The sequence below is a fragment of the Chiloscyllium punctatum genome, chromosome 2 (assembly GCF_047496795.1).
Source record: "Chiloscyllium punctatum isolate Juve2018m chromosome 2, sChiPun1.3, whole genome shotgun sequence".
NCBI lineage: Eukaryota > Metazoa > Chordata > Chondrichthyes > Orectolobiformes > Hemiscylliidae > Chiloscyllium > Chiloscyllium punctatum.
The window spans coordinates 13139471-13166990 of NC_092740.1; the positions used below are offsets into that span (position 1 = coordinate 13139471).

Sequence of the window (27520 nt, forward strand, 5' to 3'; positions counted from 1 at the left end):
CTCTCATTATGACTCACTCTGCCACCATCCCATCATGAACCCTGGCTTCCACAATTGTGTTCTTTAGCCAGGTCCCTCTGTGGCTGTATCTCTGTAACATCATCAGCTTTATGTTTAACACTCTGTTCAATCCAAACCCTATTAATATTGGTGCCACACAAATGCCAGGGAATGACCATCTCCAACAAGAGAGAACCTAACCAAAGCCTTTTGACTTTAAATGGTATTTCCATCATTATTGATTATCCCGCAGTTATCATTTAACAAAAACTGCGTTGCACTACCTGTTTGAATACAGTGGCTACAAGAGCAGGTCAGAGGTTAGGAATCCCACAGTGAGTAACTCCTGTCTCCCCAAAGCCCGTCCACCATCTACAAGGCACAAGTCATAAGTGTGATTGAGTACCCATGCCCCCACTCCCAACTTGCCTGAATGGGCCCAGCTCCATCAACACTCTTTCACCATCTGACTACAACACATTTGTACCAAATTCCCAGCTCGAATCCAAACTGAACAATGATCTAATTGAATACTCTTGTCCTGCCTGGGAGCCGATCTGATTCCAACTGAAATGCCCTCTTTGAAAACCTCTACCTCCCCCTTTTCCTTCAAGAGTCTCTAGAACAATCCACAATGTCATTCTTGAAATGTACTCGGGGGCTGTTGGGGCAAAACAATAGCCAATTTGTGTACAGCAAGCCTCCACAAATAAGCTCACAACTAAAAACACTGTGTTTGTTTGTGATCTTGATGGAGGAGTAAATAAAGGTGGGGAGTGTCAGCAGGCCACCCTGCTCTGCTTCAAAAGCTGACTGTGGGATCCTGTATGTGCACCCAAGAAGACAGGTTGGTGATTTCATCTGAGGAGCATTGACAGGACAGCACTCGCTTGGTACTGCCTTGTCATTGCATCGTCCCGGGTTCAGAGTCAGCCTGGAGTACAGGTATCCCCCACTTTTCGAAAGTTCACTTTACGCACTTCGTTTTTACGAAGAACCTGCGTTAGTTTTCGCTAACCGAAAGAAATCCGAAGATAATTTTCGCTTTTCCAAAACATGATGAAACTTTTCCCATATAAATTAATGCTTCTTCCCTTTACGCCATTTTGGCTTACAAAAGATCCCTACTTTCGGATAGTGGGGGAAGCCTGTATTGTTTTCATATCATTTTGCCTTTTGGTCTCCCACATAATGTCCAGGCACGTACAAGTGTGGAGTGTGCTGCCAGAGGAAGTGGTGGAGGCTGGTACAATTGCAACATTTAAAAGGCATCTGGATGGGTATATGAATAGGAAAGGTTTGGAGGGATATGGGCTGGGTGCTGGCAGGTGGGACTAGATTGGGTTGGGATATCTGGTCGGCATGGGCGGGTTGGACCGAAGGGTCTGTTTCCATGCCGTACATCTCTATGACTATGACTTGCTTCCTCATTTGAGTCACCCTGTGAGAGCTTCCCTCTGACTTAATAAACATGACATTGACGCATTAACCGCGATTTCTGATTGTGACTCAACAGCAATAATCACGAGCCAGTGCCTCACTTTAACTCGATGATCAATCCTCTCTCTTTTCAGGTCCACCTGTCATCCTCAACATGTCTACCTGGGTTGTCAATGGCACACAGTTTACCCTCGTGTGTCACGTTCAAGGAGAGCCCTCTCCAAACATCATGTGGATCGATCCCCAACAGAGCAGACTGCCCATGAATGCCAGCAATACTCCAGTTGTACGAGGCCCAGGGCGGTATCAGGTTGTGGGGGAGTTACATGACCCAAAGCTGGGAGGGAACTACACGTGTGTGACCACCAACACCTTCGGCAATTCCTCGCAAGTCATCTACTTTGCCAGCTTGACAGAAGGCCGATCAGTGCTCAAAGTAATCATCGGTGCCTTGGTTGGAAGCCTCCTTGCAATTGTTCTGATCGTTATTACCCTCGCGTTCTGGTGGAGAAAGCAGGGTAGGTCATTGTAATTTAACAGCTGGGGATTTTACTGTCGGCACTTACATTGGGTTCAGGTTTGAAAATGTATCTGATTTGAGGTGTCATGGAACATCACAAAGGATCAGAGGTTTCCCACCTCAAGTGACACAAGAATCGTCACAAGAAAGGGGAGGGAACAGCAAGGGAAGAGGAGAAGAGAGGGAGAGGCCGAGTCAGGATGGTGAGCGGCTTGGAGGGGAGCTTGCAGGGGATGGTGTCCCATGTATCTGCTGTCATAGAGACATGCAGCACAGATACATGTCCTTCAGTCCATATTGACCATGATCCCAAACTAAATTAGTCCCATTTGCCTGAACTTGGCCCGTATCCCTCTCAACCTTTCCTATTTACGTACCTGTCCAAATGTTTTTTTCAATTCTGTGATGTTGAAGCCTCCCCAAGAGCTTCAGTGGATAGGGGAGGACTCCCTACTGGAGTCTACTCAACCTTCCCTGGTTCTTTCCCTGAGATCGTTCAATTGCCTGGAATAAAATTCTTACAAGCAGTCCAATAAAGGTTTGGCACGTTTATTTAAACATTTACTACAGTATCACAGTTACAGACTAACAAGACACCAAACCCTAGTCTAAGTAGAAGTTCTGAAACCTCAGCAGAGTAGCTTTTACCAGCACTGACCAACCTCGCGCTCTCTCAGACTATTCCGAAAATGGCAGTCACCATCTTTAGTATTTATACAACTTTTGCCCCATAAACCTGTCAATCAAACTCATGCTGTTGAACATGATGTCCTCCCCACATTCCTGCTGTGCTTGTGATGAACTTGTTAGTCTTTTGATCCCATTGCTAGAATAGTGATGACAAAACTGCCCTTGTACTGACTCGGGTGATGATATTAAGTGTTGATATCCTCTAAAGTTTGGTCACATACTCGTTACCTCATGTCCTTGTTTAAACCTGACTTTTTTTTTATATATGTCTTAAACCCATTCCTCATTGTTTTCCACCTCATATGCTTGGTCAGTAAACTCTTCCCTCCCCTTCCTTGACCTCTCCATCTCCATTAATGACGTCCAACTTGACACTGACATTTTTTACAAACCCACCGACTCCCACAGCTACCTGGATTACACCTCTTCCCACCCTATCTCTTGCAAAAATGCCATCCCGTATTCCCAATTCCTCTGCCTCCGCCATATCTGCTCCCAGGAGGACCAGTTCCACCACAGAACACACCAGATGGCCTCCTTCTTTAGAGACCGCAATTTCCCTTCCCATGTGGTTAAAGGTGCCCTCCAACACATTTCATCCACATCCCGCACCTCTGCCCTCAGACCCCACCCCTCCAACCGTAACAAGGACAGAACGCCCCTGATGCTCACCTTCCACCCTTCGCATAAACCAAATCATCCGCCGACATTTCCGCCACCTCCAAACAGACCCCACCACCAGGGATATATTTCCCTTCCCTCCCCACCCCTTTCCGCCTTCCGCAAAGACCGTTCCCTCCGTGACTACCTGGTCAGGTCCACGCCCCCCCTACAACCCACCCTCCCGTCCTGGCACCTTCCCCTGCCACCGCAGGAATTGTAAAACCTCCTCCCTCACCTCCATCCAAGGCCCTAAAGGAGCCTTCCACATCCATCAAAGTTTTACCTGCACATCCACCAATATCATTTATTGTATCCATTGCTCCCGATGCGGTCTCCTCTACATTGGGGAGACTGGGCGTCTCCTAGCAGAGCGCTTTAGGGAACATCTCTGGGACACCCGCACCAATCAACCACACTGCCCTGTGGCCCAACATTTCAACTCCCCCTCCCACTCTGCCGAGGACATGGAGGTCCTGAGCCTCCTTCACCGCCGCTCCCTCACCACCAGACGCCTGGAGGAAGAACTCCCCATCTTCCGCCTCAGAACACTTCAACCCCAGAGCATCAATGTGGACTTCACCAGTTTTCTCATATCCCCATCCCCCACCTCACCACAGTTCCAAACTTCCAGCTCAGCACTGACCCCATGACCTGTCCTACCTGCCTATCTTCTTTTCCACCTATCACTCCACCCTCCTCCCTGACCTATCACCTCCATCCCCACCCCCCACTCACCTATTGTACTCTATGCTACTTTCTCCCCACCCTCACCCTCCTCTCATTTATCTCTCCACCCTTTAGGCTCTCTGCCTCTATTCCTGATGAAGGGCTTTTGCCTGAAACGTCAATTTTCCTGCTCCTCGGATGCTGCCTGACCTGCTGTGCTTTTCCAGCACCACTAATCCAGAATCTGGTTTCCAACATCTGCAGTCCTTGTTTTTACCCAGTAAACTCTCTATTCAACCCCCTATTGTCTTTCCTTGTCGGTACTTGAAGTGATCTGTCAAAGGTTTTTATTCTTCCTTAATGACTAATTGTCGACTTTTGTAGCTGCCTAAATTTGTTCTTGTACAGAGCTGAACTTTCTGCTTTACCCAGCAGAGTTATCTTACTTAATACTTTTTTCCTTTTGCTTTATTTCTAACATCTTTGGGTTCTTTACTTTTATGCTTTCCCTTCGTGTCCTTTCTCAGTGACTGTGCCCTGCAACGACTACTTCCTCTAGCAGTTCATTCCAAATACAAACCACCCTCTGTGTGAAAAAGTTGCCCCTCAGTCCCTTTTAAGTTTTTCTCCTCTCCTAGTTTTGAACTCCCCTACCCAAGGGAAAAGGCCTTTGCTATTCATCTTATCCATGCCTCTCGTGGTTTTATAAGTCTTTATAAAGTCACCCCTCAACCTCCTACATTCCAGGGAATAAAGTCCCAGCCCACCCAGCCTCTCCCTGTACTCAAACCTTCCATTCCTGGTTAAATCCATGTAACTCTTCTCGGCTCCCTCTCCAATTTAATTAAATCCTTCCCATAGAAAAGCAGCCAGAAGTGTACACAGTACTCCAAAAGTGGCCTCACCAACATCCTGTAGAGCCACAATGTGATGTCCTAACTCCTATACTCAGTGCTCTGACCAATGAAGGCAAGTGTGCCTAATGCCTTCTTCACCACCCTGTCTACCTGTGACTCCACTTTCAAGGAATTATGTACTTGAACCCCATGGTCTCTCTGTTTGACGACTCTCCCCAGGGCCCTTAACTGTGTATGTCCTGCCCTGGTTTGTCTTGCCAAAATGCAACACCCCACATTTATATAAATTAAACTCCAACTGCCACTCCTCAGCCCAGTGGCCCAGCTGATCAAGATCCCATTGTACTCTGAGTTAAAAATCTCACAACGCCAGGTTATAGTCCAATGGTTTTTTTTTTGGAAGCACACTAGCTTTCGGAGCACTGCTCCTTCATCAGGTGGTTGTGGAGTACGATGTACTCTGAGATAACCTTCCTCACTGTCCACTGTGCCACCAATTTTGGTGTCATCTGCAAACTTACAAACCATGGTTCCCACACTCTCACATCCAAATCATTTGTATAAATGACAAACAACAGCAGATCCAGCATTGATCCCTGTGGAACACTGGTGGTCACAGGCCTCCAGTCTGAAAAACAACCCTCTACCATCACCCTCTGTCACCTACCATCAAACTATTCCTCCCTGAATCCCATGTGATCTAAGTTTACTAATCAGTCTACCATGGAAAGCCTTGTTAAAGGCTTTACTAAAGTCTGTATAGACAACATCTGCCTCTGTACCCTCATACATCATCTTGGTCACAACCTCAACAAACTCAATCGTGTTTGTGAGACATGATTTCCTGTGGACAAAGCCATGCTGACTATCCCTAATCAGCCCTTGCTTTTCCAAATTCATGTCAATCCTGTGTCTCAGAGTCCCCTCCAATAACCTACCCACCACTGATGTCAGACTCACCTGTCTATGTTTCCCAGGCTTCTCCTTACAGTCTTTCTTCAATAAAAGGACAACATTAACCAGCCTCCACTCTTCCTACACCTCACCCATGGCTGTAGATGATACAAACATCTCTGCTAGGAGCCCCACAATTTCTTCCCTCGCTTCCCACAACATCCTGGGACACCCTTGATCAGGTCTTGACCTTCTATTCAAAGTGGATTTGGAAGGTGCTGTCTAAGTAGCCTTCATGAATTTCTGCAGTGCATCTTGGAGATAGTACACACTGCTGCTTCTGAGCGTCAGTGGTGAAGGGAGTGCATGTTTGTGAATGTGGAGCCAGTCAAGCAGTGGCTGCTTTGTCCTGGATGGTGTCGAGTTTCTTAAGTGTTGTTGGAGCTGCACCAGGCAAGTGGGGAGGATTCCATCATCGGGGAAAAATTAGTTGCTGCAGGATTCCTCATGTCTGACCTGCTCTTGTAGCCACTGTGTTTATATGGCGAGTCCAAACACTCAAATGAGAGAGTTTCCCCAACAAATTATTGACATTATAGTGAAAGCCTGCTACCTGAAATGTTTCAAATAATTTGTCCTTTTTCCTTCTTTCCAGGTACTATGGTCTTTACCCCACAGAGAGAAAGGTATGACTCCGCCTTCTGCTATTAAAAGTGTTGCTGTGTTTTCTTAAAATGATTTCGTTCTAACAACTTATGTGAAATTACTGATTCATTGTCATATTCACCTCAAATGGACACTTGCTCATCAGGAACTTGAAAATTACTTACACTCTTTCACATAGAAAAGAAACTCTTTCATTCTAACCACTTCCAACTTGACTGGATTGCCTTATTATAAAGGAAGATTAGATAGGCCGGGCCTGTATCCTCTGGAGTTTAGAAGAGTCAGAGGTGACTTAATAGTGACACACAAGACCCTGAGGGGACTTGACTGGGTGGATGTTGAAAGGATGTTTCCTCTTGTGGGTGAATCTCGAACTAAGTGTTTAAAATAAGAGGTTGTCCATTCAAGACAGAGATAGGAAACAATTTTTTCGAGCAGAATTCCCTTCCTCAAAAGGCAGTGGAGGCAGAATCATTAAATATTTTTAAGGTAGAGCGAGATAGATTCCTGATTCCCAAGGGGATGAAAGATTATCGGGATTAGGCAGTAATGTAGAGTTAAGGTTAAATTAAGAATGGCTGTAGTCTTACTGAATGGGGAGGCAGACTCGAAGGGCTGAGTGGCCTCCTCTTGTCCTTATGTTTGGTAACAGCGGTTTGAACCTAGCCGGCTGGTTGGGAAGCAGATGGCATTAACAGCGATGCTTCCCTCAGCACTGAACTCCACCAACACAGAGCCTCGGGAGGAGGGATCAAAGTGGGATCTCTTGGAATCTCGACACTGGAACGTGCTGAACATAGACACACTCACTGAGCCCATGTGACCTACCTGTCACTAAGATCCACTGCTTCCTGCTGGGAATGTCATGATCCTTGGAATATCACAGGCATTAGGAGAAAGTGGGGACTGCAGATGTTCTAGATCAGAATGGAGAGTGTGGTGCTGGAAAAGCACAGCAGGTCAGGCAGCACCCGAGGAGCAAAAGCCCTTCCTCAGGAATCACGGACATTGCCTGATCAGTTGCTGAAATTGTAACCACAGTGACAAGCCTATCCAAGGGATCAGTGGGACCTTTTCTATCCCCAGGAGCCCCTGTGAGTTATGGAGCCGTGGAAACATAGAAAGCAAGAGGAGACCATTTGGCCCCATACCATGTGATCCCTTCCATCCTATATCCAACTCATTCTTGAGAACATTCAAAATTTAGGTCTCAAACACTTTCTGTGACAGTGAATTCCACATGCTCATCACTCTCTGGGTGAAGGGATTTTACCTCATCTCAGTCTGAAATGGCTTACCCCTTATTTGTTGACTGACTGTTACCTTGGTTCTGGACTCCCTGGCTATGAGGAACATCCTGTCTAGTCCTGATAGAATTTTATAGCTTTGTGTGAGATTCCACCACGACCACCACTAACCGTGCCCCCCCGCCCACCTCACTGCTTCTTCTAAACTCCAGCGATTATAGTCCCAACCGATCCAGTCTGTCTTCATATGTCAGCCCTGCCAGAAGACTCATTCTGATAAACCTTCATTGCACTCTCTCCATGGCCAGGACATCCATTGTCAGAGAGGTCCCACCTCACTGGGTGTGCTTCACACCCACGCTCCGCTAGAGACCAGGACGCCCAGCTCCACCTTCAGCCAGTTACTGGGAAGCCTCCTCCTCAGAGATTGGACAGTGATGTGGAGCGGTCTGTTACCATCACTCTCCCTCTGTCCCTCCTCACCGCCCAGGAGACAGGAATATTCAATCCCAGGAATCTGTTCAATGCCTCCCACTTCCCCATCTCTCTGAATGCCGTGAATGTGACAATCCCCTGAGGGCCCTCCCAAAGAGAAGCAGGATCCCCCGCCCTCACTCACCCCCCCCCCCCACCCCCACTCTCACCCCACCCCCACTCTCACCCCACCCCCACTCTCACCCCACCCCCACTCACCTCACCCCATTCATCCCCCATCCCCAGTCACCCCTCGTTTGAATGTGTGTGTGTGTGTATATGTGTGCGCACTTGTGTGAGAGTCTCTGTGTATGTGTGTGAGAGAGAATGTGTGTGTGTTGAGTGTGTGTGTGAGTGTGTTTCTGGGTGTATTTGTGTGAGAGTCTGTGTGTATGTGTGTGTGAGAGAGGGAGAGAGTATGAGTGTGTGCGCGTGTGCATGATAGAGTGTCTGTGTGTGTGTGAGTGAGTGAGTGAGAGAGAGTGTGTGTGTGTGTTTGGCATGGTGAGGGATGGTGTAGTTCATCAGAAGGAGCATGATGCTTGCTCGTCACAAGAGCCCGCCTGTTCTGTAGGAGAGTCAGACTGGACCTGAAACATGAACTCTGTTTCTGTCTCCACAGACACTGTCAGACCTGCAGGGTTTTCCCAGTACTTTGTTTCATTTCAAAATTAACTCTGTGGTTCAGCATTTATTAGTTCTGATTATACCTTTGCAAAATGACTTGTGGTGCTTTTCTGCATGATATAAAAACAACCTCTGTGTGTTCACGCTCTGACACAGTCAGAAAGTTCTGTGGGTCTCTGAATGACTGATGGTGAATGTTTGATATGGTAATGGATTCGGTAAGACTTTACTGTGAATGTTATGTCTCTCCGTCACGATAGTTATAGTCCAGTTTGAATATCCACCTTATAAATACAAGTCTCTTTTTTTAACCTCTTAGACGCCAGCCGAATTCAACCAACTATTGTGAAGTGAAAATGTACCACCAGCAAGCAACGCCAGGTAATGACTGAGGCAGAAGTGGGTACTGCAGATGCTGGAGATTAGAGTCAAGATTAGAGTGGTGCTGGAAAATCACAGCAGGTCAGGCAGCATCTGAGGAGCAGGAAAATCGACATTTCCCACCCTGCCTCCTGCAAAAATGCCATCCCGTATTCCCAATTCCTCTGCCTCCACCGTATCTGCTCCCAGGAGGACCAGTTCTACCACATAACACACCAGATGGCCTCCTTCTTTAAAGACCATAATTTCCCTTCCCATGTGGTTGAAGATGCCCTCCAACGCATCTCATCCATGTCCCGCACCTCCGCCCTCAAACCCCACCCCTCCAACCCCAACAAGGACAGAACCCCCCTGGTGCTCACCTTCCATCCTACCAACCTCTGCATAAACCAAATCATCCGCCGACATTTCCGCCACCTCCAAACAGACCCCACTACCAGGGATATATTTCCCTCCCCACTCCATTCCGCCTTCTGCAAAGACCATTCCCTCCGTGACTACCTGGTCAGGTCCACGCCCCCCTACAACCCACCCTCCCATCCTGGCACTTTCCCCTGCCACCGCAGGAACTGTAAAACCTGCGCCCACACCTCCTCCCTCACCTCCATCCAAGGCCCAAAAGGAGCCTTCCACATCCATCAAAGTTTCACCTGCACTTCCATCAATATCATTTATTGTATCTGTTGCTCCCGATGCGATCTCTTCTACATTGGGGAGACTGGACATCTTCTAGCAGAGCGCTTTAGGGAACATCTCCGGGACACCCGCACCAATCAACCCCACCGCCCCGTGGCCCAACATTTCAACTCCCCCTCCCACTCTGCCGAGGACATGGAGGTCCTGGGCCTCCTCCATCGCCGCTCCCTCACTACCCGACACCTGGAGGAAGAACGCCTCATCTTCCACCTCAGGACCCTCCAACCCCAGGGCATCAATGTGGACTTCACCAGTTTCCTGATTTTCCCTCCCCCCACCTTACCCCAGTTCCAACCTTCCAGCTCAGCACCGTCCCCACGACCTATCCCACCTGTCAATCTTTCTTCCCATCTATCCACTCCACCCTCCCCTCCGACCTATCACCTTTACCCCTACCTCCATCCACCTATTGCACTCCTAGCTTCCTTCTGCCCAGCCCCACCCCCCTCCCATTTATCTCTCCACCCCCTCTGTTCACAACCCCATTCCTGATTAAAGGCTTTTGCGCGAAATGTCAATTTTCCTGCTCCTCGGATGCTGCCTGACCTGCTGTATTTTTCCAGCACCACACTAATCTTGACCAGGTAATGACCGTCACAATGAATCAGCAAAACGTAACAGTTAGGGAAGGGGTCTGCTATTCGATTTGAGGATCTGGGATTGTTCTCAAGAGCCCTTCAGGTGTCTAACTGTTGGTATCTTCAGCTGTCTTTTAGTGTGGGGAAGCTGCTGCGTTGCTGCTACACGCCTCTGAACTGAACAGGAGACTCTCTCTCTCTCTCTCTCTCCCCCTCTCACTCACTTCCTGAAATATCAGGATTTACAGATTGACCAGTTACCTTCCACCTCTCATGGCCAGCTTCAGAGGGTAATAGGGAGTGTTGACCTTTATTTCAAAGGGAATGGAATAGAAAAATATGGAAGTTTTTGCTCAAACTCTACAAGGCATTAATCAGAGCACAGCTGGAATACTGTGAACAGTTTTAGGCCCCTTATTTTAAAAAATGATACACTGTCATTGGAGATAGTCCAGTAGCTTGATCTTGGAGATGGAGGGGCTGTCTTACGAGGAGAGGTTGAGTCGATATTAGTTTTATTTTTATTGACTCATAGGACATGGGTGTTGATGGCTGATTTCCTGCCTGTCCCTAGTTGCCCTTGAGAGGGTGCTGGTGAATTGCCTCCTTGAACCACTGCAGTCCAAGTGGAGTTTAGAAGGATAAGAGGTGACCGTGTTGAAACATACAAGACTCTTAGAGGACTTGACGGGGGAGATGAAGAAAGATTGTTTCTCCCTGTGGGAGAGTCTGGGACCAGAGAATATAATCTCAGAATAAGGGGTCACCCATTTACGACAGAGATTAGGAGGAATTTCTTCCCACAGAGGGGAGGGAGTCTGTGGTATTCTTTACCACAGAGGATTGATGAGGCTAGGTCATCACGTCAATTCACAGAACCATCCAGCACGGAAACAGTCCCTTCGATTCAACTCGTGCGCTCCAATCTGACTTAGTCCCCTTTACCAGCACTTGGCCCATATCCCTCTCGGCCCATATCCCTCTCAACCCTTCCTGTTCATAGACCCATCCAGATGCCTTTTAAATGTTGTAATTGTACCAGCCTCCTCCACGTCTTCTGTCGATTCATTCCACATACGTGCCATGTTCTGTATGAAAAAGCTATCCCTCGGGTCCTTTTTAAATCTTTCCCCTCTCACCTTAAACTTATGCCCTCTAGTTTTGAACTGGCCCACCCCAGGAAAATGACCTTGTCTGGTTACCCCGTCCATGTCCCTCATGATTTTATAAACCTCTATAAGGTCACCCTTTATTTTTATTGACTCATAGGACATGGGAATTGATGGCTGATTTATTGCCTGTCTCTAGTTGCCCTTGAGGGGGTGCTGGTGAGTTGCCTCCTTGAACTGTTGCACGGGCGGCACGGTGGCACAGTGGTTAGCACTGCTGCCTCACAGCGCCAGAGACCCCAGGTTCAATTCCTGCCTTTGGCGACTGACTATGTGAAGTTTGCACATTCTCCCCGTGTCTGTGTGGGTTTCCTCCTGGTGCTCTGGTTTCCTCCCACAGTCCAAAAATGTGAAGGTTAGGTGAATTGGCCATGCTAAATTGCCCATGGTGTTAGGGGCAGGGGTAAATGTAGGGGAATGGGTCTGGGTGGGTTGCGCTTCGGTGGGTCAGTGTGGACTTGTTGGGCCGAAGGGCCTGTTTCCACACTGTAAGGAATCTAAATCGCCCCTCAGTCTCTGACACTCCAGGGAAAACAGCCCCAGCCTCATCCTGTAGCTCAAACCCTCCGACCTCAGTAACATTCTTGTAAATCTTTTCTGACCTCTTTCATGTTTCACAACATTCTTCTGGAAGAATTGAATGCAATATTCTGACTGTGGCCCCACCAATATCCTGTACAGTAGCAATATGATGTCCCCAGCTCCTGTACATAATGCTCTGAAAACTGAAGATAAGCATGTCAAAGGTCTTCTTCACCACCATATCTAAAAGTGACTCTACTTGCAAGGAACTACGTACAGTACCTGCACCCCTAGGCGTTCTGTTTGACAATACTCCCCAGGGCCCTCCCATTAACTGTATAAGTCCTGCCCTGGTTTGCCTTGCCATAATGCGACACCTCACATTAGGCAGATTTGTAAAGAGTAAGGGAACAAAAGATTATGGAGAAAAGGCAGGAAAGCGAATTGAGGTTTATCAGATCGGCCGCGATCTCGCTGAATGATTCAATAGGCTGAGTGGCATCCTGCTCTCATGTTTATGGGCTATCGAGTCCTGGGGTGTGGCATAAACCTGGGGGACTGTGTTTCTGAGGAGAGAGGCTACCAGCTCTGACCCCTGCCACACCGCCCCACCCACTCCACCCGCATCCGCACCCACACCCTGGGCAGTGTCCTTGGAGAGGAGAAGTGTAAGGAAAGATGCAATCTAGGGGTGTGCAAAAGAATTTGACGTTTTGAGAAAATACCCCATCTGCCCATCTCAAAGTCAACATTTCAGACCAATTGTTTCAGGTCAAAGTCACGGAATTGGCCTTGGCATGGGTGATGTTTACAGAAGTGCTGGCATCAGTGTGTGCCTGCCTGTCTGTGTCTGTCTGTGTGTGTGTGTGTCTGTGTGATTTCCAGTGGCATGGTGCCCCCTGCTGTTTCAGAAGCTGAAGTGCTGGCAAATTGAGGTGACTTGTTTTTAACCATTTCACAAGGAGCTGAATTCCCAGAAACCCTGATGGACTGCCCCACGTTCTGAATCACGTTGTGATATAGCGATGTTCCCTGTGGGAATGTCCCACCTGCTGCAGAGGTGGCACATTAACAAGAGGCTAATTAACAATAACGCCTACACTGCTGCCAGTCTCTCACCGCTGTGCCAATCCACTTCCTGCCCCCTCACTAAGCATCATTCCAGACCCTCATTCCTCCCCTTTCCAAGTGGAATTTCCTACCCTCGCCGTGATGGAGGTTTGATGATTGGGCAGGGAGGGGGTGTAGTCAGGGTATTTAATAGGGTGGGCATGTGGAGGGTGGAGAACCTGCCCCTAGCCTTACTCCCTCAAGTCCCACAAACACAGCCAATGGAAACCTTCAACTAACCAATTAATGCTCACTTAAAGGTCTCACTCACCAAGTCTCCGATGGTAAACCCGTTCTTCTGTCTGGAAGACCCTTAGCAGGGTCAGGGTGGGGTGGGGTTGTGGGGAGGGGGGGAGGGGGAGGTTCTGAGGGAATGATGGGGTTGGGGGAGACCACTTATTCAAAGGCACAGGGTGTCTTTGTTCTGTGGTTGAGGCCATTTGGACGATCATTAGACCAGGAGGCATGGGATCAGCAGTAGGCCATTCAGCCCATTCAATAAGAGCATAGCTGATCTGATAATCCTCAACCCCACTCTCCTGCCTTTTCCCCATAACCCTTGATTCCAGCCCTGATTAAAAATCTGTCTTTAATATACTTAATGCCAGGAAATCTTTCCTCAGAAACTGGTCTGACTAGTGCCTTGTATAGTTTTAGCAAAATTCCCCCCACCTTTATGCTCCCTTCACTTTGAAATAAAGCCAGCATACCATTTGCCTTCCCTCTTCCAGTGAACCTGGAAGGTAGCTTTTTGTGATTCATGGATGAGGAATCCCAAATCTCTGTGTGCTGCACTTTCCTCCACTTTACAACTCCTCTTCAACCTGCCAAAATGCCACCGTCTCCGTTCTTTCCTTTCCCCTCTCCACCCAGCCCCTCACTTGCTATTGACCTCCCTCAGCCCTTTCCCATGCCCCCTCATAGTGTCACCAGCCTGATCCCCTTCTCAATCTGAGACCGTGGGGGTGGCACAGTGGCTGAGTGGTTAGCACTGCTGCCTCACAGCACCAGGGTCCCAGGTTCGATTTCAGCCTCGGGCGACTGTCTGTGTGGAGTTTGCACGTTCTCCCCCTGTCTGAGTGGGTTCCCTCCGCAATCCAAAGATGTGCAGGTCAGGTGAATTGGCCATGCTGAATTGCCCATAGTGTTAGATGCATTAGTCAGAGGGAAATGGGTCTGGGTGGGTTATCTTTGGAGGGTCGGTATGGACTTGTTGGGCCGAAGGGCCTGTTTCCACACTGTAGGGAATCTAACCTAATCTAATCTAAACCTCGGGTGGGTGCAGTACCAGCAACAGCCTGGTGGGGCTGCTGAGCACAGAAGAGATGTTCATCGAATCCCTCCAATGTAGCCAGAGGCCAGTTGGCCATTCAAGTCTGTACTGACCCTTTGGAGAGCATTCCACCCAGACCCATCTCCCACCCTATCCCTGTGACCCTGCATTTCCCATGGCCAATTCACCTAAACTACGAGGAAATCGGAGCACCCAGAGGAAACCCACACAGACTTGGGGAGAATGTGCAACCTTCACATAGACAGTTGCCTGAGACTGGAATTGAGCCCAGGTCCCTGGATCTGGGTGGCAGCAGTGCCAACTACTGAGCCACCATATTGGCTGCTGATTGGCTAGCAGCTCTCAGTGGGTGGGTCTCATACTGCCAAGATCCCTGATCCCAAGAGATCAGCTGATGCCAATGCTACAAGATATGGTGCACTGTCCTGAAAAGTGGCAATGTTGGGGTCTCCCTGAATCTCCATACAGTGCCTCCCTGCTAATCTCGGGCTTACACGATGCACATGTAAAATGACATATTATATTTTTAGGCCAAATGTTATCGTGTTCACCAGTGTACGTGAGTACACACAGTAACTAAGGAAGAATTTTCCAGGGTTGATGGGTCACCATTGTTCTGTAAAATTTATTTAACCCCTCAAGCTTTTCATAGATAGTTTGAGTCAACCTGTTAAGTCATTCCTGGGACAAAGGAGACTTAGAACATAGAACATAGAACAATACAGCACAGAACAGGCCCTTCGGCCCATGATGTTGTGCCGAACTTCTATCCTAGATTAAGCACCCATCCATGTACCTATCCAAATGCCGCTTAAAGGTCGCCAATGATTCTGACTCTACCACTCCCATGGGCAGCGCATTCCATGCCCCCACCACTCTCTGGGTAAAGAACCCACCCCGACATCTCCCCTATACCTTCCACCCTTCACCTTAAATTTATGTCCCCTTGTAACACTCTGTTGTACCCGGGGAAAAAGTTTCTGACTGTCTACTCTATCTATTCCTCTGATCATCTTGTAAACCTCTATCAAGTCACCCCTCATCCTTCGCCGTTCCAACGAGAAAAGGCTGAGAACTCTCAACCTATCCTCGTACGACCTATTCTCCATTCCAGGCAACATCCTGGTAAATCTTCTCTGCACCCTCTCCAAAGCTTCCACATCTTTCCTAAAGTGAGGCGACCAGAACTGCACACAGTACTCCAACTGTGGCCTAACCAAAGTCCTGTACAGCTGCAACATCACTTCACGACTCTTGAATTCAATCCCTCTGCTAATGAACGATAATACTCCATAGGCCTTCTTACAAACTCTATCCACCTGAGTGGCAACTTTCAAAGATCTATGTACATAGACCCCAAGATCCCTCTGTTCCTCCACCTGACTAAGAACCCTACCATTAACCCTGTATTCCGCATTCTTACTTGTTCTTCCAAAATGGACAACCTCACACTTGGCAGGGTTGAACTCCATCTGCCACTCCTCAGCCCAGCTCTGCATCATATCTAAGTCCCTTTGCAAAAACGACAAATGCCCTCCTCACGTCCACAACTCCATCTATCTTCGCATCATCTGCAAATTTACTGACCCACCCTTCGACTCCCTCATCCAAGTCATTAATAAAAATTACAAACAGCAGAGGACCCAGAACTGATCCCTGCGGAACTCCACTTGTAACTGGGCTCCAGGCTGAATATTTACCATCTACCACCACTCCTTGACTTCGACCGGTTAGCCAATTTTCTATCCAATTGGCCAAATTTCCCACTATCCCATGCCTCCTGACTTTCCGCATAAGCCTACCATGGGGAACCTTATCAAATGCCTTACTAAAATCCATGTACACTACATCCACTGCTCTACCCTCATCCACATGCTTGGTCACCTCCTCGAAGAATTCAATAAGACTTGTAAGGCAAGACCTACCCTTCACAAATCCGTGCTGGCTGTCCCTAATCAAGCAGTGTCTTTCCAGATACTCATAAATCCTATCCCTCAGTACCCTTTCCATTACTTTGCCTACCACAGAAGTAAGACTAACTGGCCTGTAATTCCCGGGGTTATCCCTATTCCCTTTTTTGAACAGGGGCACAACATTTGCTACTCTCCAGTCCCCTGGTACCACCCCCGTTGACAGCGAAGACGAGAAGATCATTGCCAACGGTACTGCAATTTCCTCTCTTGCTTCCCACATAATCCTAGGATATATCCCGTCAGGCCCGGGGGACTTGTCTATCCTCAAGTTGTTCAACATGTCCAACACATCTTCCTTCCTAACAAGTATCTCTTCTAGCTTACCAGTCCGTTTCACACTGTCCTCTTCAACAATACGGTCCCTCTCGTTCGTAAATACTGAAGAGAAGTACTTGTTCAAGACCTCTCCTATCTCTTCCGACTCAATACACAATCTCCCACTACTGTCCTTGATCGGACCTACCCTCGTTCTCATCATTCTCAGGTTTCTCACATACGCATAAAATGCCTTGGAGTTATCCTTGATCCTATCCGCCAAGGATTTTTCATGCCCTCTCTTAGCTCTGCTAATCCCTTTCTTCAAGTCCCTTCTGGCTATCCTGTATCCCTCCACTGCTCTGTCTGAACCCTGTTTCCTCAACCTTATGTAAGCCTCCTTCTTCCTCTTTACTAGACATTCAACCTCCCTCGTCAACCAAGGCTCCCTCACACGACCATTTCTTTCCTGCCTGATAGGTACATACATATCAAGGACACATCGTATCTGCTCCTTGAAAAAGTTCCACATTTCCACCACATCCTTCCCTGACAGCCTATGCTCCCAACTTATGCTCCTCAAATCCTGTCTTGAACCTGGGCATCCTAGTTCAGAGGTAGGGACACTAGCACTGAATCACGAGAGCCCTAACAGGGTGTTGTATGATTGTGAGTACACTGCCTGAAAAGTTGCTGGAGGCAGAATATTCGAGAAAGAATCTTGGAGCAGAACATAGCGGAAAGCAGCCTGTGTGAACTTGCTGGGGTTAGAGTTTTGTTCCACTGACAAAGAAGTTAACTCCTTCCTTTTCACAGAGGAGACTAGCACTGTTCCAGAATCCCCAGAAGTTAATGGCCACTAACGGGTGAGCTCTACTGGATGCGCCGTTTGACTGTGGCCACACCCTCGGATTAGACCTCGCAGAACACAACAAACCCAAGACATGGTGCCCCGTGAAAGGAGTCGGACTCTGTGTGAAGTGACCATCGATATTTTACAGTCTCCTCTTCAGTGTCTCAACGCAGGGGTCAGGGGAACTGAGACTTCTGCTTTTGGATTGGCTGATTGCCCAATGAAAAGCCATCAGTTGCCAAGGTAACCTACTGTGTGCTGTGGGATCTCCAGCCTCACTGTGCAGGCTAGAAACTGTTAAACCCCAGTGTCGTTGGGAAGACTCAATGACACGAAGGATGTGTACAGGTTCTGCTCCCCAAACCTACCAGCTGCAGATTCATTCTACTATATGGGCATCACCTGGCATGTGTTGGCCATTGATCGGAGATGATGCTGGGCACCTTCTGGAACTGTGCAGCAGTTTGATATGACCAAGTATCAGAGAGAAGACCCGTTCATATTGCTATGAGTCTGGAGTCGGGATTCCTTTCCTGAAGGATATTTGAGGACCAGTTGCTTTTTTCTTTACAAGAATGTAACAGCTATGGTGGTTTTATAAACGCAACATACTGTAGAAGCTGCAATTCTGAAACAAACACTGAGCCTGTTGGAGAAATTCAGCAGATCTGGCAGTATCCCTGGAGAGAGAAACAGCGTTATATTTTGGGTCCAGTAACTCTCCCTCTGGACTCGAGTCATGAACTCTGTTTCTCTCTCCTCAGATGCTGCCAGATGTTCCGTGTTTCTCCAGCTTTGTGGTCTTGTTTAGTGTTAATGTTTTATTTCCAGGTTGAACTAAATCCATTTGGACTGATCTTTGGATTATCAGTGCAGTAATGTGACCAAAATTCCCCTGGATCCGGCTTGCAGTATTGTTAAGGATTGGTAAATTATTTGATCACCTGTTCGATCTAGTTTTCCCGTTAACCCAAACCCGAGTAGAATAAATCCCTGCTCCCAGTGCTGACCAGGAGAACCAGCCAACATATTGGATTTTGCAATTTTACACATGTATATCCTCAGTCTCAGCCCTCCTGAAAGAACCAGAAATAACATGGGATTGTTGCAGTTCCTGACATATCCAGAAATGGGAAGTGCACTGGAAAGGCAGTGTTGTAGATTCATACAATCCACACAGCAGGCAGTTCAGCCCATCAAGTCCACATGTATTCTCCAAAGAGCATCCCGCCCACACCCCTACTCCATAACCCTGCATTTCCATGGCCAATCCACCCAGCCTACACATCCCTGCTCATTATGGGCAGCTTAGCATGGACAATCCACCTAACCTTTGGACTCTGGGAGCCACCCAAAGCCTCCAAAGGAAACCCCACAGACATGGGGAGCATGTGCAAACTGTGCCCAGACAGTTACCCAAGGGTGGAATTGAACCCAGGTCACTAGCACTGTGAAGCAGCAGTGCTAAACACTGTGTCGTTTGGATCTATGTTAGATTAGAAACAGAAATTGGTGGAGAATCTCAGCAGATCTGGCAGCATCTGGTGGGAGACAGAGAAAGAGATGTACAGAGAGAGAGTTAATGTTTTGAGTGTGCATGGACTCTTTTCTCTCCACAGATGCTACTATTTGTTTCGTGTCGGGTGGTGATCTGGGGGAATGGGGCGGGGGGGGGGGGGGGGGGGTGGGTGGGGAGCGGGGGTTGGGAGACCCAGACCAGCCATCGTCAGATTGAGGACTGAGTGTCTTCCTCCTATTTATGGGACCTCGCAGGTTGGTACCAGCTGAGGAGAGTCAGTGAAGGGCCCTGTAGATAGCCTGGTATGTACCCTGTCCTCCAACTGATTGAGGAGGGATGTCCATTCCAGGATGCAGAGTAAATGATGCAACCTACCCCACCTTGAGCCTGTTCCCTGATTCTGTCAGATTGTAGAGGGTACACTGTTCACATGCCAGGCCAGGTTGGCAGTGCAGAGGGTGGTACACTGTTTCCCCACCCCCAACACGGTGCCCGAGTGGATTCTGTAGTAACAGTGCAGCAAGGGAATTGATTCCCTCTCATGACCATCATGTTGACGGACAACATATTTCCAAGATTTTGGATTATTTGCTAACTCAGCTGAAGAATACTTGATCAGAGTGACTGGTATTTACTAGTCACTCTGTCTGGGAGAGGGTGAGGGTGTTGACTGGCTCCCTTGGCCAGAGTGTGCTCCAGAATGATGCCAACAGTGTGGGTTCAGTTGCTGTGCTGGTCGTTCACAGATACCATGCCCATGTTTGCAGAGTGGAGCTATATAGAATGAATTGTGTATGTGTCTCGTTATCAAAGGGAGCTGTCCATGGTGCCCTTGGACTATGGCTAATTATTTATAAATCTGTTCCTGGTTATTTATTCTTTCTACATTAGGCAAAATAATTGCAATGCTAGAGCATTTTTAATTATTGACCATTTTACAACAAGCTAATGCATAAAGGTGAACTTCTCTTCACTGGCCAATGCGGTAACATGACAATCCATGTCATTGTATTGTTCAAAATATATCGATAGATTGTACACCGTTACCTTCATAAGGGTAACTAGGGTCAGACAATAAATGCTGGCCCAGCCAGTGATGTTCACAAGTGAATAAAGTGAAAACATAACTGTTTAATTTATTTTCAGCAGTTTCTGATCCTTATTTCACAAATGTCACTGGACTCTGAGTGACACATTGCAGCCAGTATTTGACAATTAAATCTGTTTTAACTCGTGACAAGGAGCAACATGCCTCCAAGCCTTTGGACTGCAGTTTGGGAAAGCAGTGTGGTTATTTACCTTATACGCAAATGTTTTTGGACAGCACGGTGGCACAGTGGTTAGCACTGTTGCCTCACAGCGCCAGAGACCTGGGTTCAATTCCCGCCTCAGGCGACTGACTGTGTGGAGTTTGCACATTCTCCCCGTGTCTATGTGGGTTTCCTCCGGGTGCTCCGGTTTCCTTCCACAGTCCAAAGATGTGCAGCTCAGGTGAATTGGCCATGCTAAATTGCCCATAGTGTTAGGTTAGGGGTATGGGTGGGTTGCGCTTCGGCGGGTCGGTGTGGACTTGTTGGGCCGAAGGGCCTGTTTCCACACTGTAAGTAATCTAATCTAATCTAGTTATTCACAACAAGTCAAGGACAGTGTTTGGAGACATCTTCAATTGCCTGAGTGAAGGTTCCCCAGTAAATGGAAGGTGTTACAATCGCAAGGCTGTGTATATGAGTCTCAAATATTGTTTCAGGAGCCAGCAATGAGGATAGACTAGTCAATGCACTGTTTCCTTCCTTCGACAATGACAGATCCTTCAGAGTGTTCCTGGCGCTTATAAGCAGCTCAGCTGGATTTCCACCGCATTGCAGACACTTACCAGGAGATTACTCCTGACTCAGTCCATCCTTAATTAGGCCAACTCAAAGTGAACCAGCCTCAATGATCTAAACTCACTTTTAACAGCAAAATAGTCCAGTTGGAGCATATTGAGGCCATAATGGAGATGGAGACCATTCTGCGTAATGTACTTTTGTCAGCTCTTCGTAATAAGATCAAAAGACTTAAAAACTATAAACCCTCCTTGCCTGCTGTTGCCGTTCAGACCAATCTATGACTCTGCCCCCACCCTGGCCATCAAACATCTATCCAACTCAGCCTTAAATATAATCAGTGACCCATGGGCCACTGTCCCTTTAACCTGACCACCCCCAGTTTTCCATCTGCTGTCAAGAGGAAGCATTCTCACAGAATTCACCCCCCTTAAACCTCCTCAGAATTGTCTACTACTCAATTTTGTCACCTCTCATTCTTCTCAACGTCAATGGACATCGGCCAAAACTGCTCAACCCTTTCCTCCATGCCAGGAATCGGTCGAGTGAACATTCTCTCTTGCTCTTGAGTTTTAAAAGGGAGTTTAGCTATTTTTAATAAACCAGATTAATTTGGACATGTTATATCACACATCTGGAGTAGGTAAGACTTGAACCCTGACCTTTTGGCCCAGGCACTACCAATGCACCATTGGAGGCTGGTTTAATAACTTCCTTTCCAGTGTTAGTGAGATAGCAGAGGGTGAATTCAATCCTTGGATTATGGCCCCACCGTGCTTCTACTGGGCTCATTTTGCTGTTAAAAGGGAGTTTGGATCATTGAGGCTAGTTCTATTTATCTGAGTTGGTCTGATTAAAGTTGAGAGTGTGGTGCTGGAAAAGCACAACAGGTCGCGCAGCATCCGAGGAGCAAGAGAATCGAAGTTTTGGGCATAAGCCCTTCATCAGGAATCAGGCTCATGCCTGGAACATTGATTATCCTGCTCCTCGGATGCTGCCTGACCTGCTGTGTTTTTCCAGCACCACACTCTTGACTCTGATCTCCAGCACCTGCAGTCCTCACTTTCTCAGTTAGCCTGATTAAAGGTCTCACATTAACTCTTCAGACTCACTAGCTCAGAGATATTCAAGTTTGACAGAGATATCTCCCCATGCATGACTCAGACACTGAGTTCATCAAAGTTCAAGTAATCAAGTTTTAGAAATGCACTTACTGACCAGCTTAAAAATATTACAGGAAGTTATACTCATCAGAAATTCAAGGCAAGCTCCACTTCTGCAGAGACGTTATCTTTGGAAAATAGCATCAAGTGAATGTACAGAGAGCAAAGCCGATTATAGCGACGGCAGCTTTAGCATCGAGATAACTCTCTGGACAGAGAGTTTGAGTATCTGTGAGGTTATTGATGGGGTAAAAGGGACCTTCCCTCTGTTGTGGAGTTGAAGGCGTGTACTGTACCTTTAAGAGAGAGTGAAAGTTGAAAAGCTGGCAAGCTTGTCATGTGACTGACTGTAGGTACAGTGTGTGCTGGATAAGTTGAAGATTAGAAATGTAGCCCAGATACTGAGTTGTTTACACAATAGCTCAAATTCAACCAATCAGTTTAAATTATGCCCTAAGATACTAAAACCCAATCAAATTTGAATTAATGTCTTGACAACTTCAAACCAATGAGATAATTCAATGTTTTGGGGTATAAAAGCAGGCATTTTGGACAGTTAGCTGGAGAAAGAGCACCTTCTACCATCGAATGACTGCTATTCAAAAACATTCCGTCTGAAAGATACCTTTTTCATATGAAGCAGCTTTGCAGCAGAAGACAAAAGATGACCCAGGAAGAAGCAGAGGAGGATCGACAGCCACTGACTGGGTTTGGAACTTGACTTTTTTGTAAATTTAATAGGGGCTTTATCGGATCAGTATATTGTTATAGAGTGAGAGGTAGATAAATTGTTAAGGCAAAGGAGGCTTACAGTGTAGATAGTTGTTACTTAATGTTCTCTTTTGGAATTAAAGATTAAATTGTTAGTTTTCCTTTAAATAGAATTTGGGTAATTCTCTGTCCCTCATACTTTAACAGATTAGGAGGTGAGGTGAGCTTTCTCTGTCTCTGGTTTTAATTAGCAGAAGCGTTTACCACCATGTCGTAACAGTTTGGGGGCTCAGGTCCGGGATTTGGTCAGGTTTAGACAGAGCCAATCTGAGATTTGAACAGATTTTGGGTACGAAAGATCCCAGCAGATTTAAACACTTGCCGATTAGTGTCCCAGATCTTTAAATAAAATGTAGGTGAGACAATTTATTTAATTTCATTTACTTGTGGTCGGTTAAATTAAAACGAAGAGAAATGGCTCTTAAAATTGCTAAAGAAGTTCGGTGGTTTGAAGATGATTCTCAAATTTGCCAAGAAAGTTTAGAAGGAAAGAAATTACAATTCGTAACGAGGTTAAAATTAGATTTAACCAAGGACAAAAGTAAAGCTGAAATTTTAAGGGAGTCACTCGAACAGTTATGTGTGTCAGAGAAACAGACAAGTGCTGTAGAGTTAGAAAAACTTCAATTACAGTTGAAGAAAATGGAGTTAGAAGATAAACAAAGAGAGAGGAAAAAGAAAGAGAGAAGGTTCTTAGCTGAGCAAAGAGAGAGAAGAAAGAGAGTGAGAAAGGGAAAGAGAAAAAGAGAAACTGAACTTCAGAAGTTATGACTTAGTCAACAGGATGGAGATTAAAAGAGAAGGTTGTGATATATGCAAATATGTTAAAACGCCGCCAAATCTTGATGAGAAAGATGTCGAAGCCTTCTTTATTTCATTTGAAAAACTGGCGAGACAGATGGAGTGGGCAAAGGGCTTGTGGGTAATGCTAGTTCAGACTAAGCTGGTAGGCAGAGCGAGTGAGATATTTGCAGCGCAGTCAGATGAGGGATAAAGAGATTATGAAGATGTCAAACAGACTATTTTGAGTGCTTATGAATTGGTACCAGAAGCATATCGACAGTGGTTCAGAAACATAAAGAAGGAACCAAGTCAGACTCCTGTTGAGTTCGAAAGAATTAAATATAGTCATTTTGATAGATCGGTGCAGGCCTTAAAAATAGAAAAGATCTATGAGGCTCCAAGAGAGATAATTCTGCTGGAGGAGTTTAAAAACTAACTTCCAGAGATGATAAGAATTCACATGGATGAACAGAAAGTTCAGGAAGTGAGAAGTGCAGCAGAGGGATAGAAGTTAGGAGAAGGGGAGATCCTACACTATGAAACAGAGTAGAGAACACTGGTCAAAAAAGAAGCCCAAGAGGGTGAAAAGGAGGTGAAAGTCCTCAGGTGTTTCCACTGTGGTAAAGTGGGACATGTAAAGTCACAGTGCTGGTCGTTAAACAAAGGGAAAAGATGCTAAGCCAGTGACATTAGTGGAAGTAGTAAAGGAAACCCCAAGAAAAGTTGAGGAGCTGCAGGATAGTGCACAGCCTCGGCAGGGGCTGGGTATGGAGTTAGTGCCTGAGCTCCAAAAGAATTCACCTTCGTGGGTAAAGTTTACTCAGAAAGATTCTTGTGGATTGTTAAGTGTGTGAAGTCTCAGCACGACCTGAGTTGTAGCTACCAATGAAGCATGCTGTCTCCTGTCCATTGTCATTTTGTTCTTGCTCGATGGCACAGGGTAGAACCATTGCTAAAAGCAGACCAAGTTTTGTCTTGTTCTCATCGGGACAAGGGTGCAAGAGAAAAAGCAACATTGCTGCCTTTCCAAGGTTGTTTCTTCTCTTACTATTCAGTTCTGACAAGTGCAAGATGAAAAACTCCATCTTTGTAGCAACATTGAAAGCCAGCACGCCAGGATTATTCCCCCATGATTCCGGGGTATTTTACAAACAAGGTCATTGATATAATGAGGAAAGCAAGAAGGTGCGACTGACAGAACAAAGTGTTTGAGGACCATGAGGCCACCATAGGACAGAGGAGCAGAATTCAGCCCATCAAGTCTGCTCCACTGTGTAATGATACCATGGCTGATCTAATAATCCTTGCACATTCTCCCCGTGTCTGTGTGGGTTTCCTCTGGGTGCTCCAGTTTCCTCCCACAATCCAAAGATGTACAGGTGAGGTGAATTGGCCATGCTCAATTGACCATAGTGTCCAAGGATGTGTGGGCTAGGTAGCTTAGCCATGAGGTTACGGGGTGGGTTCTGAGTGGGGTGCTCTTTGGAGAGTTGGTGTGGACTTGATGGGCGGAATGGCCTCTTTCTGCACTGTTGGGATTCTAACCAATCCCTTTATCCTTCTTCGCTGTAGGGATTCTAAGAAAAAATCCTCAATTCCACTTTCCTGCCTTTTCCCTGTAACCTTTGATCCCCCTTCCTGATCGTCTCCCTCAGCCTTGAATATACATAATGACCCAGCCTCAACTGCCCTCTGTGGTAAAGAATTCCACAGACTCACTCCTCTCTGAGAGAAGACATCCCGCCCCATCTCTGTCTTAAATGGGCGACCCCTCTGATGCCCTCTGGTCCTGGACTCTCCCACAAGGGGGAGCAACCTCTCCGTATCTCCCCTGTCAAGACCCCAAGAACCTTGTATGTTTCGATAAGATTACCTCACTTTCTTCGAAACACCAATGAGTACAGGCCCAATCTACTCCACCTCTCCTCAGGTGACAGTGCCTCAGTACGCAGCATCAGGTTAGTCAGCCTTCTTAGCGCTGCCTCCAACACGTTAAGGAGGAGTGGCTTGGAGGTACTCCCTCTGTAAATGTTGACCGCTGTAAGTAAAATCCAGAAAACATCAGGGGTCATTTCCGGTTTCTGGCACTTTGCGTGTAAAACTCTTGGCTCGAGTGTAGGATTGCAAATTGAAGTCTTCACTGGGTTTTGGGAATGCGGTGGAACTGGACTTTACTGCGCCACAGACATAGGGAACATCCATAAATAAGGGGGACCCTCTGTAATGACAGAAGTTGCACATTGCAAAACAGGCAGAATTTTTGAGGGGGCCTGCGGATGTGAAAGGTGCTATACAAATGATGGGAATCTGGAACTCAGTGCCTGTAAGGGTGACAGAGGCAGAAACTCTTGTAACGTTGAAGTATTTAGACATGGGAAAGGTTGCAGGAAAAGTGCTGGTTAATGGAGTTAGAAGAGTTAGGTGGTTATTATTGACTGGTGCAAACTCAATGGGCTAAAGGGCCTTTTCTCCATGCTGGAGATCTAGAACATAGAACATAGAACATAGAAGAATACAGCGCAGTACAGGCCCTTTGGCCCTCGATGTTGCGCCGATCAAAGCCCACCTAACCTACACTAACCCACTATCCTCCATATACCTATCCAATGCCCGCTTAAATACCCATAAAGAGGGAGAGTCCACCACTGCTACTGGCAGGGCATTCCATGAACTTACGACTCGCTGAGTGAAGAACCTACCCCTAACATCAGTCCTATATCTACCCCCCCTTAATTTAAAGCTATGCCCCCTTGTAATAGCTGACTCCATACGTGGAAAAAGGTTCTCACTGTCAACCCTATCTAACCCTCTAATCATCTTGTACACCTCTATCAAGTCACCCCTAAACCTTCTTTTCTCTAATGAAAACAACCCCAAGTGCCTCAGCCTTTCCTCATACGATCTTCCTACCATACCAGGCAACATCCTGGTAAACCTCCTCTGCACCCGTTCCAGTGCCTCCACATCCTTCCTATAGTATGGCGACCAAAACTGCACACAATATTCTAGATGCGGCCGCACCAGAGTCTTATACAACTGCAACATGACCTCAGGACTCCGGAACTCAATTCCTCTACCAATAAAAGCCAGTACGCCATATGCCTTCTTCACTGCACTATTTACCTGGGTGGCAACTTTCAGAGATCTGAGTACATGGACACCAAGATCCCTCTGCTCATCCACACTACCAAGTATCCGACCATTAGCCCAGTACCCCATCTTTTTGTTACTCTTACCAAAGTGAATCACTTCACACTTAGCTACATTGAACTCCATTTGCCACCTTTCTGCCCAGCCCTGCAGCTTCTCTATATCCCGCTGTAACCTGCCACATCCTTCCTCACTGTCTACAACTCCTCCGACTTTCGTATCATCCGCAAACTTGCTCACCCAACCTTCTAACCCTTCCTCCAGGTCATTTATAAAAATGACAAACAGCAATGGTCCCAAAACAGATCCTTGCGGAACACCGCTAGTGACGGCACTCCAAGATGAACCTTTGCCATCAACTACTCTGCACCTCAATGACTAAATGGTGTAACCAGGGTAGTTTTGTGCCTCTGGAACTGCAGATTACCAACCATACGGATGGCACGGTGGCTCAGTGGTTAGCACTGCGATTCTAGCCTTGGGTGACTCTCTGTGGAGTTTGTACCTTCTCCCTGTGTCTGCGTGGGTTTGCTCCAGTTTCCTCCCACAATCCAAAGATGCGTAGGTCAGGTGAATTGGCCATGGGAAATTACCCATAGTGTTAGGTGCATTAGTCAGAGGTAAAGATAGGGTAGGGGAATGGATCTGGTGGGTTACTCTTCGGAGGGTCTATGTGGACGTGTTGGGCTGAAGGGCTTGTTTCCATACTGTAGAGATTCTAATCTAAAAAAAA

The 27520-nt window shown here is 47.0% G+C and overlaps 1 protein-coding gene across 1 annotated transcript in view; it reads left to right on the forward strand.

The window, feature by feature from the left end:
• Positions 1-19224, forward strand: part of LOC140494479 (sialic acid-binding Ig-like lectin 15) — a 33504-nt gene extending 14280 nt beyond the window's left edge. Inside the window, exons 3-6 of the mRNA XM_072593699.1 lie at positions 1575-1958; positions 6386-6416; positions 9064-9125; positions 17539-19224. Coding sequence (XP_072449800.1) covers positions 1575-1958; positions 6386-6416; positions 9064-9125; positions 17539-17585 — 524 coding nt within the window. The 3' untranslated portion in view covers positions 17586-19224. The remainder of the gene's footprint in view (positions 1-1574; positions 1959-6385; positions 6417-9063; positions 9126-17538) is intronic.
• Positions 19225-27520: the final 8296 nt, after the last annotated feature.